Genomic DNA, 12,668 nt, shown 5'->3' on the forward strand with positions numbered 1-12,668 from the left:
TACACAAAAGCAAACTGCTTTCCTATATATTTGCCAGCAACAAACAACAGAAACGAAATTAAAAATAGGATACCATTTATATTAGCACTTCCCATAAAGAAATACTTAACTTAGATATGTCTAACAAAATATGTATAAGTTCTGTATGAGGAAAATTACAAAACCCTGAATGAAATAAATAAATGAATCAAAGAAGAAACAAATAAATGGACAGATGTTCCATGTTAATGGACAGGAAATCTGAATATTGTCAGTTCAGTGATTCAATGCAAATTCAATGCAATTCAAATAAAAATCCCAGTCAGTCATTTTATGGATATAAATAAACTTATTCTGAAGTTTATATGGAAAGACAAAAGTCTATAAGTAGCCAAGGTGAAATCGCTCAGTCGTGTCTGACTCTTTGCGACCCCGTGGACTGTAACCTACTAGGCTTCTCCGTCCATGGGATTCTCCAGGCAAGAATACTGGAGTGGATTGCCATTTCCTTCTCCAGGGGATCTTCCCGACCCAGGGATCGACCCCGGGTCTCCCGCATTGGAGGCAGACGCTTTAACCTCTGAGCCACCAGGGAAGCCAACACAATACTTAAGGAGAACAAAGTTGGAGAGCTGATACTAACCGACTTTGAGACTTATAGATACTATAAAGCCATAGTAAGTAAGACAGTGTGGTATTGACAAAAGGACAGATAAATAGATGAATGGAAAGAACAGAAGAACATAAATAGTCAATGAATCTTTGACAGAGGAGCAAAGGGAATACAATGGAGCAAAGAAAAAAAAAAAAAGCTTTCCAGCAAATGGTACTAGACATCCATCCACATGCAAAAACTGAACTTAGACACAAGATACAGACTGTTTTCCCTTGTAAAAATTAGCTCAGTATGGGTTACAGAACAAATTACTAACAACAAAAACTATAAAACTCCTAGAAGATGACATAGGAGAAAACATAGATGACTTGGCTGCTATGACTTTTTGGATGTAACTTTTAGATACAAGGGCATAATCCATGGAAAAAATAATTGATAAGCTGGACTCATTAAAATTATTGCTTATCACAATGAGAAAGAATCAAATTTGTAATTTCAAGATGTGCAAACTCCACTTTAAAAACTTTATTGAAGTATAATTTACATACAATACTCAATTCATTTGCCTATAATTCCATAAGATCTATTTTTCTGTGGTAGTTTACAGTGTTACTATGATGTGAGTAGGTATAGATTATTTTATTCATCTTGCTAAAGACTTGTTTGGATTTCCACATCTGGAAGATTGATGCTTTTCTGGAGTTTGAGATTCTTTTTGGTATTATATGATATTTCAATCTTTTTCTTCATTCTCTACTATCTTCTTCTGAACTTTAAGTATATTTTATATTTTCTTACTCTATCATCCATGGTTAACTTTTACTTCACTTTTATGTCATTGTAAATATGAGCTACATTATGGATAATTTCTTCTAATAGTTTTACCAGTTTCCCTAACTGCCTCTTCAACTGTATATAATCTTCAGTCTAACCCATCTATTAAGTTTTAAAACTTTCATTATTATATTTTACATGTCCAATATTGACATCTCCAATATTTCTAAAGAGAAATCTTCTCCTGATCTTATTGAGGATTCCTTGTATATGATGAATATCTTTTCTCTTGATGCTTTCAAGATTCTCTGTTTTTGGCTTCTGACAGATTATTATATGGATTTCTTTCCGCTTTCATAGTTGGAGTCTGCTGAGTATCTTGGATTTGCAGATTTGTGTCTTGCATCAAATTTGGGAAGTTTTTAGTTATTAATCTTCAAATAATCCTCTGCCCTTTTCTCCCTTTCTTCTCCTTCTGAGACTCCCACAAAGCATGGTCTAGCGGTGTTAGACCAAGAACTTAATGGTGTTTCACAGGTCCCCTGGGCTCCATTCACTCTTCTTCAATAGTTTTTTTTTTTTTTTCCTTTCTGTTCCTCAGACTTAACAATTTCAGTAGCTCTATCTTGAAGTTCATTGACTCTTTTCTCTGGCTTCTGAAATCGGCTTCTGAATCCCTTTAGTGAAATTTTTATGTCAGTTATGTTTTTCAACTCTAGAATATCTTTTTGCCTTTTTAAAAATCTCATTATTGATATTTACATTTTGCTCATATCATTTTCTTGATTTTATTGACATCTTCCTTTAGTATTTTGAGCATCTTGAAGACAATTGTTTTAAAAATCTCTGTCTAATAAGTTTACCATCTGGTCATCCTCATGAGTCTTTTCTGTCAAATTTTTTTTTTCTCTTTTAATGGGCCACATTTCTGTTTTTTTTTTTTTAAATACTTTGTATTGTTGTTAATGTTGAAAACTGAACATCTGAATCTTGTAATGTGGTAATTCTAGAAATCATATTCTCCTCCCATGCCTTCAGATCTTGCTCCATTTTTGATTGTTGTAGAGTGTTTCTTTGTTGGGATCAGCCTGAGGTGTAAACCTAAGGTGATCCCAGGTGTTCTCTGAATCTGCATTCTCTTTGGGCTTGTGCAATGACTTTTTAAATTTCCTTTTGTAAGTGTTTGCTCTTGGGTATCCTAATCCTTAAATATCTGGTTTCCAAAGGGGGAAAAGAGAAAAGTCTAGCGGACATTTTTTTTAAAAAAAGGCATTGTCCCTTTAATTCTCCTTGAAGTCATTTCATTTGGTGGAAGTTACAACAATGGTAATCTGCCTTGGTCTGTACCTCTACATTGCAAAGCTATAATTCACAAATAAAACCTAGATCCCTAATATTTGACAGATGAGGTCCTAGTTGCCCACTGTCTCCCACAAGCATGCTAGTGTTGGCTGCCTGCCATGCAGTTGAGGGGTTGAGGAGTACATAGATAGTACTATTGGGGGCAAAATTGACTAAAATTAACCACAATTTACCAGCCAAACCTATCCCTGGAAGCTGCCAGCCTTTGAATATACTCAAGATATCCAAAATTGTTGTATTAGATTCTGTTAGTCCAACTGTTGTCTAGGTCAAGAAATGGATTCCTTTCTATCGTCTTCTTCCCAGTTCCCTTCTACAGCCTTTTATAAGCTAAGTATATTTTATTTTAGGTTAAAAATCAGAAGCACTTCAAGATGGTAATACTGTTATTGACAATTATTATTTTAAATGATTCATGTCATTTTAATATGTTTTAAAAAATATTTAGGATAACTGAATTCACTGTTATAAAAATTTTAATCCAATATATTTTCCCTTAAAAAATGTTTTAACAATAGTTGTGTGAAACCATTTTTGGCACCAAATGGAAAGAGTTAACTGCTCCCCAACAGCAGTGCATGTGTCTGAGTGTTTATGTTCCGTCATGGACTAGATGAGGCTGAGATCAAATTGGTAATAAATTGTGGGAAAAATGATTAGTCCTACTTCACACATTAAAAACTAACTAGAGACTTCACCTCCTACTTTAGAAGATAGAGACATTATGGAAAATTACATGTAACAAAAAATAAGCTGAATATTTAAAGCAATTGAAAGATGGATTATTAAGTATTACAACAGTAAATCTCTTTATAGAATGAAAAACTGCTTATTACTTTTTCCTTTTATGAATTTAGATATTCACATAGTAGTTTTTCTTAGTGAGGAAATCTACACAGGACCTCATAACATTTCCATGAGCTATGTGAAGTCACCGAAAAACTAAGTAGAGATTACAAATCAAGTTAATGACTGAACTGAGAATAAAACAAGGATAAATTATGCCTCAGTGTGTAACCACAGTGGTTGCTCTATTACTGTTAATGACATTTAGAACCAAAAGTATTTGATCTCTTTAAAAAGTGAGTAGGGCATAAATTATAAATTTGGGAGCTTATATGATGCAATTTTGTGGGCAATTCAATTAGCTACTAGGACTGGAAGTGCTAAACTTAGCTGAATAAATTTCCCAAGGTCACATGGAGAGTAAATGCTAAGTTATAAACTCAAAGATCTGATTTTTAAAATAGAGTTCTTTTTCCATGAGTGTTGACCAAGATAGTAGAACCTTAACTAAGGCTCTCCTATTGATTGTGGAGAAAATATCCAAGACTGACTATCTGAGAACTCTGAACATAAATAACTGCAGGTAGACTGGGGGCAGAAGTCAGAATTTGAATAATAACACTGAATGGGGCTAATTCCAGTTACGGAGCTGCACTGCTATGGTCATGATGGCATAAGCAGAAGAACCCAGTAAGAAGACATATCTACCTGGCTAAAGTCTAGAAGTGTGAGTGAGAGGAAGCTCTGTTATTTTTTATTTTTTCCTTTTCTTTTGCCTTTGCCCTGAAGGTGGTCCAATTGTGTGGAACTGCATAATAGCACAGGGGATTAATACTCTACAAGAAATATCTTCTATTCCCAGTTTCCTTACCTAGAAGCTATTTCTTGTAGAGCAGTAACTGGGAGCTGCAGAGTACAGGGAAATGCTTAGAGAGGAGAGAGCTGGTTAAGGTGGATTTCTTAATTCTGAGAATCAACTGACACAAGTCCCAGGCTTACTCCTGAGCTAAGCATGTGTGACAGACTCAAAGAAGTATAAGAAAGGTTTTTTTTAAAAAAATAAACAAAATATACTCCACTGCCCAATTCTCAAGCTAATTCCTGAATTGTTCATGTGCTGGCAGACCCAAACACAATAGCAAAGGCTGACTCACCATCCATATAAGTCGAGACAGAATTTTCAACATGAATCCAATCAGATTGGTTGCTGAAACTAGCTAATTAACTAACTCTCTCCAGAGAATTTTAACAGAGGCCAGAGGTTTAAAAGATAATACTCAAAATGTCCAGGGTATAATCCAATATTACTCAACATAGAAAGAAATCAAGAAAATCTGACCAACTATTACAGAAAAAGAAAATCAACAGATGTCAACTCCAAGGTGATTCAGATATTGGAGTTGTCAGAAAAACAACATTAAGCAGCAATTATAAAGCCATTCTCCATGAAATAAAGGTCAACCCTTCTGAAATAAAAGCAAAGATAGAAGTTCTTAGAAAAGAAATGGAGAAGGCAATGGCACCCCACTCCAGTACTCTTGCCTGAAAAATCCCATGGACGGAGGAGCCTGGTAGGCTGCAGTCCATGGGGTCACTAAGCGTTGGATATGACTGAGTGACTTCACTTTCACTTTTCACTTTCATGCATTGGAGAAGGAAATGGCAACCCACTCCAGTGTTCTTGCTTGGAGAATCCCAGGGACGGGGGAGCCTGGTGGGCTGCTGTCTATGGGGTCGCACAGAGTCTGACACAACTAAAGTGGCTTAGCAGCGGCAGCAGAAAAGAAACAGAGCCATAAAAAATAGCTGAATATAAATTTTAGAACTGAAAATACTGCAACTGTAATTTTAAAATTCACTGCCTCGGCTCAAAGGCAAAATTAAGATGAAAGAGGAAAAATGTCAATGAACTTTAAGATAGATTAACATAAACAATCTGAAGAATAGGATAAAAATGAGTTTAAAAAAAAGTGAACATCAGAGACCTGTGATACATTATTAAAAGATGTGCAATTCATGTCACAAAAGTACCAGAAGTAAATGAGAAAGAGATACGTACAGAAAAAGAAAAAATCTGAAAACTTAATGGCTAATTCCCAAATTTGGTTAAAGACATAGTTTTAAAAGAAACTCTTTTAAAAAGCATAAACTCAAAAAAAATCTACATCCAGATACATAATAATCAAATTGTTGAAATCAAAGATTCAGAAAAAATATCTTCAAAGCATCCAGAGAATAAAAAATTACACATATAAGGAAATATCAATTCAAATGGTTGTGGATTTCTCCATAGGAACTATGGAGCCAGAAGAGAGTGGAATAACATTTTTTTTAATGCTGAAAGGAAAGAACTGTTAATCCAGAATTCTATATCTAGTGAAAATATCCTTCAGGAATAAAGGTAAGATAAAGACATTTCCAGATGAATGAAAGCTTTTGCTAGCACACTTGATCTAAGAACTGGAACTCTGAACCAGTAACAACACAATGATGATGATCAACACTTAAACTTACTATGAATCAACTGTTCTAAGCACTTAAATGGACTAGTTTACTTAATTCAAGAAGGCTGGTACTATTAACATCCTCATTGTAGAGATGAGAAAAAGAAATACGTGATATAGCTAGTAAAAGAGCCAGAATAGAACCCAAGCAATGAGTTCAGAGACGATGCTCTTAACCATTACTTACTACAATCTTCCAACTTGTTAAAAAAAAAAAAACCACCTGGAAAATATTAAGTTAACGAAATAGATGGAAGCCATTTAAGCAGATTAAGTAATTTTAATTACTTAAGTAAATAATTAAATAATTATTATATTATTAAATTGTTAAGTATTATATTATTATACTAGAGATAAAAATAGGAAGGCAAGGCACCAACTTGATGTATTACTTTATCCTGAAAAATATTTTATTAAAACCAGGATGAAACATCAAGTTAGCAATAGTAATCATAAAAATAAACCCTTTTTTTGAGTACTTACTATGTGTCAGAAATTGTTTTGGAGCTGAGGATGTAAAATGAATAAGATAAAGCAGCTGATCTTAACACAAATTTGTATTTTATACAAGTTAGGTAAAACAGACAAGAAAGTAAATGATTATAATATAGCATGTGCTATAACATAAGCATGTACAAAGCCTCAAGTACATACAAGGCAAAAACTCTATAGAAAGGAGGCATCAATCTAATCAAGGCTATTAAAAAATTTTTTTTTAATGCTTTGAAAAGCACACAAAAATAAACATTAAGGGAAACAGCCCATAATTCCTTTTCCATAACTCATGTGGACCACTATCTCTGTTTCAATTTTGTAAATAAACTCTCAGTTAATAGGTAATGGAAATAAAAGTCTAAAGAATCTGTTACCATGCTGTATATATGTTTTAATTTTCAAAGCCTTCAGCCTAAGAATGATGAACTCATTCCAAAATACTTAAAATCAGCTCCTATTAATTTATTTTCATTCACTGGGCAGGCAGGTACTCAGTAATTATGTGAATTTAGAAGGCAGAGGGGACATTAATCCAGAAAAATTTTTCAGTAAGGCAAAAGCGCTGTTTCTATACTGGATCAGGAAAGCTACATTCAGTTTAAGAAGTTAACAGTTATAAGGAAAAAGTTCTCCAGATAAACAGGGGATCCTTAAGGTAAGCACCATGTCTTACTTTTCTTTCCACACTGAGTATTCCTAATGGCTGATACAAGGCCTGACAAATAGATTATTTTGAATAATAATAATTCAAGAGTTTGTTGAATTAGATTTTTATTATAAAGTAATTAACAAGAGATGAAGTTTAATTCTATCTTGACTATATTTGTTGTATGACAAGAAAGAGTACTTATATTCAAGGACTACTACTTAATTCCATAGAGAAAAGGGACCAGAGGTGACCTTTGATCTCCTATGGGCAGGTAATATAAGTAAGGGTGAAAAAAGAACAGCATATGAGAATCACTGTAAGTTTGTTAAAGACTAGCATGGACTTTTAAATTAAAAATATCGTTACTTTAGTTCTTTTCTTGGTCTTATTATATGAAATGTTATAATATAGTACTTGTAACAGGAAAGAAAGTACAGCAACTGATGACCCACTCACTTTTCCCTGTAGCTGCACTTCAAGTGGCTGCCACTTATAGGATACAAACTTAGTCTAAGTAACAGAAAGGGCATTATAACTCATTCTATGCATTAAATAGACATATTTACTTTTATATTCATTTTGCAAACAGGATCAATAAACAACTATAAATAATGATAGAGAAATCCTGCCAATTATAAAGTTACTATGTATTTTCTAGATTGCTCTGAGATCAACTGCGTAAATCAAAGGTCATTAAATCAACAGATTCTCACTAAGTTGACAGTTCTGTCTTTACCCTAAATGATGTTGTTCTCGTTAAAGGGGATTTTAATCTAGTAATTACTAAAATAATAAAAAATAACTAAACTATCAAATTGAGGATGGATGTCACCATGTAGGTCAATGAATCATAGTTTTAAATATACTAATTTAATATACTAGCTTTCTCTGGTGACTGAGACAGTAAACAATTTGCCTGCAATGGAGGAGGCCCAGGTTCCATCCCTGGATTTGGAAGATCCCTGGATTAGGAAATGGCAACCCACTCCAGCATTCTTGCCTGGGAAAGCCCATGGACAGAGGAGCCTGGCGGGTTACAGTCCATGTGGTTGCAAAGACTCTGACATAACTGAGTGACTAACACTTTGAACATATATTATTGATTTTCTTTTCATGACCACACATCAATATGCCTATTTACAAATGGAAATTAAGTTTCTAACTTGTAAATACCTATTAAAAGACTATTGCTTAGTTTTATTAAATTAGGACTTAATGACAACTAAGGAAAATTAATTGATAACTATAATCACAAAAAAAGAATATATTGCATCTTAAAAAACTGGACTCTTCTTGGGGTTATAATTGATTATTTTCAGCAGTCATATGATATTTTCAAAGTTTCAACATAATATGCAAAAAAAATAAAAAAGGATAAAGAACTTGAAAGAAACTGGTCAAGATTTAGACAGGATGCTGAGACTTGGGCGGGGGCAAAATTAAGTGATATGACTATAAAGTTTCTTAGGTTTCTCAGTCTATTGTAGTGATTACTGGTGTGGAATTAATTTTCTTTGCACCACTTTGGTGACTTTCTTACCTAGAGAGCATGCCCAGAGGTGTAACATTAAGTGATCCCATCAGCATTGCCAGGGCCATCCCTGGTGCTTCCCGTTCTATTACTTCTTTTGTGGCCTGTAATTAAAGATTAAATAGCAGACTGAGTGAAATTAACCAAAAAATAAGGAAGGCAGAGTAGCAAAATTAACTTAAAAAATAATTATAGATCATGCTATCTATTAATATAAACCATACTTTGTAGTGCTCCAATGTTTTTTATTTTTAAGGCTTAAAGATTCAATTCTTTGGGACCACTGAATAAAAGCTGAAAACCAGGACATTGAGGGAACTTTTATATTAGTAGATCTTTCTTGTCCCTTATAACTCAGAAGAGTTTGACAAAAATCTCATCTTGCCTATCAACCTTAATTTTAAAATTAAGCCTCAGATTGTTAAAACGGCTCAACAGGTTTTCACAGAACAAGAAATCTGGGTATTTTTCTTTGTCTATCACTCTTGAAATAATTAGTCCCTAAAAACCTGAGAACCCCTTGTATCTCTCCTAGCTCGATGATTTTATGATATAATAAATGGAACTCAACAAATCATCAAGTCAATTTTCTCCATAAATTGGGTAGAAGAAAAACTTGAGATTCTTTTCCAAATCTTCAATATAAATTATATATCTGTTTTAAAAAGGAATTAATAAAATGATAGGCTTTAAGTATATAAGTTTTAAGGTTGGGCATTCTTAAGACAAGTATGGTTAAATGTGGGATAGGTTTTAAGGCAAGAAAATTTCATTTTCTAAAGGTCAACCAAAATATGTATATATTATCATAATGTGATGGTAAAGATAAGCTTTATGCTAAAGTTGGGAATGAAGTACATGATTTAATCCATTTCTAATCTTCTTTTTACATATGTAGCACGCTATAATAATTGGGAGCAACACAGGAAGAAAGCTTGCAAAATAAAGTATTATAGTAAATAAGAAGAAAGGCAAAAAAAATAAAAAGCAAGTTATGGAAAATAGAGTGAAAGGTTGATATTTCAACATTTCATTAGAAGTAGTGATCATCCTAAATAAGGCCATTACTCTAGGCAAACTTTACATTGATAAATGTCTCATCTAGTCTAATAACCTAAATTTTAAAATGACGGCGCAGGTTGCTATAATAGTTCAATAGATTTTCAGAGTAAGAAATCTGGGAAGAGCAGTTAAAATGTATCACTATGTGTTACATCCAGTTGATGTTATAAATAAGCTTTTAAGATGCATATAAATTACTTAGTCATATAGGATAAAGGATTACCAGAAATGATATAATCTACTGGTTCACTGAATCCCAGCATAATGTAATATTTAATGTGTCAAAAATTTTAAAGAAAAATTAACACTAACATAATGCTTTTCAATAAAACCTGCTTTAAAAATAAAGGGCCAGAAGGAAGGAAAAATAGACATTCTTAAATTCTTTAGTTTGGAAATTGACCACTTTCATTAAAATATACAGCTAAAACTTGTTGAGCTAGTATACAGAATCTACCCCCATGTTTTCCAAATTCAATAAATCTGGTATGATTTTGAGGTCTCCCGAAAAGAAAAACTATTTCCATGTTAAAATAGATTTACTGAAGTTTACAACTTCTTTGGAACCTTAAAATCTTAAAGCCCTAAAAAGTCAAGAAAGAAAAAAAAAAAAAGTCAAGGAAGGCATGTTACTGAGAACGATCTTAAAAGAGTCTTTGCATAGAGTTTATATTGATTTCATTATCTGTTTGAAAAAGTCAACTAAACAATGTCTGACATTTAATGAATTTGCAGGTCCACCTAAAGATGATGTACTCCAAAGTAGAGTGGCACCCTTTATTTAAGCACAAGGAAGAAAATAGCAACAGATAGCTAAGAGGAAGTGTTTCACTTAGATACTTCTAAGCACAGCATTTATCCATCCATACAACAAATACTTATTAAACACCTCCTATGTACTAGGTAGAATTCTATGCAATGATACTGCAACTATAAGAGTATATAAACTCACTGTCATCTAGTATGTGAAAAATAAATTGACAAATTACATATGAGAATTACCTAAAAGATATGCAATTCATTCATTTTTCTAGATCCTTTAAAATATACCATGGATTTGGCCAGACCATGGTGGTCTACTTGGAAACGCTTGTCCCAATTTTAAAAGAATTGTTTTATTGGACTTTGCTTTTGTAGTATGCAGTGGGATACAATTAAATGGTTCAGCAAAACTCATATTTATTAGCAAGTATTTGAGGCCATTGCTCACCACACTACACCGAGGTCCTCTTTAGAAGAAATTCTTTAAGTATCACAACTAGAAATGGGCATTCTTTTATGATACCAGTTTGTTTTTAAAATTATAATGATTGTGAATCAAGTTATTCTTGAGAACAGAGACAAATCTATGAATTTTTTTTAAAGTAGGCTTACTGAATACAGGGGGCTTCCCTGGCAGCTAAGATAGTAAAGAATCTGCCTGCGATGCAGGAGATCTGAGTTTCATCCCTGAGTTAGGAAGATATCTTGGAGAAGGTAATGGCTACCTACAACAGTATTCTTTCCTGGCTAATTCCATGGACAGAGTAGCCTAGCGGGCTGCAGTCCATGAGACTGCAAAATGTCAGACACGACTGAGAGACTAATACTTTCACTGAACACAACCAAATTTCGTCTTATTTTTCCTTGCTCTATTTTTCCACATTTATCTTATTAAAAGTTTTGCCGTGTTTTGTGTATTTGGCTAAGTCATCTTAAATATATCATAATGTATTAGTAAACATATGGTTGAGAGATAGATGAATGTATGCATTCTTACACAGAGGACTTCCTCTTTTCCAAATGTAATTTAGGAGAGACAGCTAATTCTTTCCAAAGACTTTCTACAGAATGTTGACATATATATAGACATAAATATAGACATATTTATAGACATAAATCTTGTACAGCTGAGAACATAGGAGGAAAATACATATAGGGTAGTGATGTCACTAAAAGGCATTGGTGCTGAGTGAGGAGGGAGACTCTAGGACTAGACAAAAACCAACCACTTTCGCTTATATTTTCTTAAATAATGTACAAATATAGTTTTTCTCACATCTACATCAAATGTATCTTTTCCCTCTTTGGTGTAGCAAAATGATCAACATCTGTGAAGTCAGACAATACCACCACTTAGTTAAGGTCCTGAGAGTAAGGACTGGATCTGGTGAAGCCCCTACCATAGTGGCCAACATATAGAATACATACTCAATCAACGTTTGTTGAATTAGAGGAGTGAATAAATGAACCCATATAGGTTTGAAATCTGGCCTTATCACTTACTTGCTTTGTAAATTAGAATAAAATATTTAACCTCTCTGAGCTTCGGTGTACTTACAAACAAAATGGAGCTAATCATTAAGCATACCTACATTTTATGAGAATTAAATTATATAAGTAAATCACCTAGCATAGAGTAGGTATTTAATACGTGTCAATTTTCTCTAGGCCTCTGATTTCCAAACTTACATCTTCATAGTTTTTATTACACCAGTTAGAAAAGAGATACCATTCAAAAACCTAGAATCCAAACCCAGCAACAGTGGTTGAGAACCAAAGGTGAGGGGAAAGAGAAGAGAGAGCAAGAACCCCAAAATAAGAACGTTGGCAGTGGCGGGCAGGAAGATGAATACTGAAATCATGGTATCTAAAGGAACAAACAGCCAAACAAAGTAGAGATTAGAAGAATGAATAGGAGGGCACGAGCTGGGTAGAAACATCTGTGAACTGTAAATGGAAAGGCTCAAATAGAAGGCAAAGAGCAGGAAAATAAAAGTTAACTTGGAATAAAATAAGAAAAAATATCTGTATAGGTTATTAGAAAATCCAAATAGAATAGTAGTTCTAACAATTGTAGCTTTATTCCTTTGATCATGTATACTAGGATGATACATATAGATAAAAGGTTATTAGTATCTATTAACAAGT

At 33.4% G+C, this 12,668-nt stretch overlaps 1 protein-coding gene across 8 annotated transcripts in view; it reads right to left on the minus strand.

Annotated features, from left to right (window-relative positions):
• Positions 1 to 12,668, minus strand: part of GPHN (gephyrin) — a 546,364-nt gene that overhangs the window by 259,528 nt on the left and 274,168 nt on the right. For all 8 annotated transcript variants that reach the window (XM_068965812.1, XM_068965810.1, XM_068965811.1 and 5 more), the window contains one exon: positions 8,706 to 8,800. In XM_068965812.1, coding sequence (XP_068821913.1) covers positions 8,706 to 8,800 — 95 coding nt within the window. The remainder of the gene's footprint in view (positions 1 to 8,705; positions 8,801 to 12,668) is intronic.

The sequence above is a fragment of the Capricornis sumatraensis genome, chromosome 2 (genome assembly GCF_032405125.1).
Source record: "Capricornis sumatraensis isolate serow.1 chromosome 2, serow.2, whole genome shotgun sequence".
Classification (NCBI taxonomy): domain Eukaryota; kingdom Metazoa; phylum Chordata; class Mammalia; order Artiodactyla; family Bovidae; genus Capricornis; species Capricornis sumatraensis.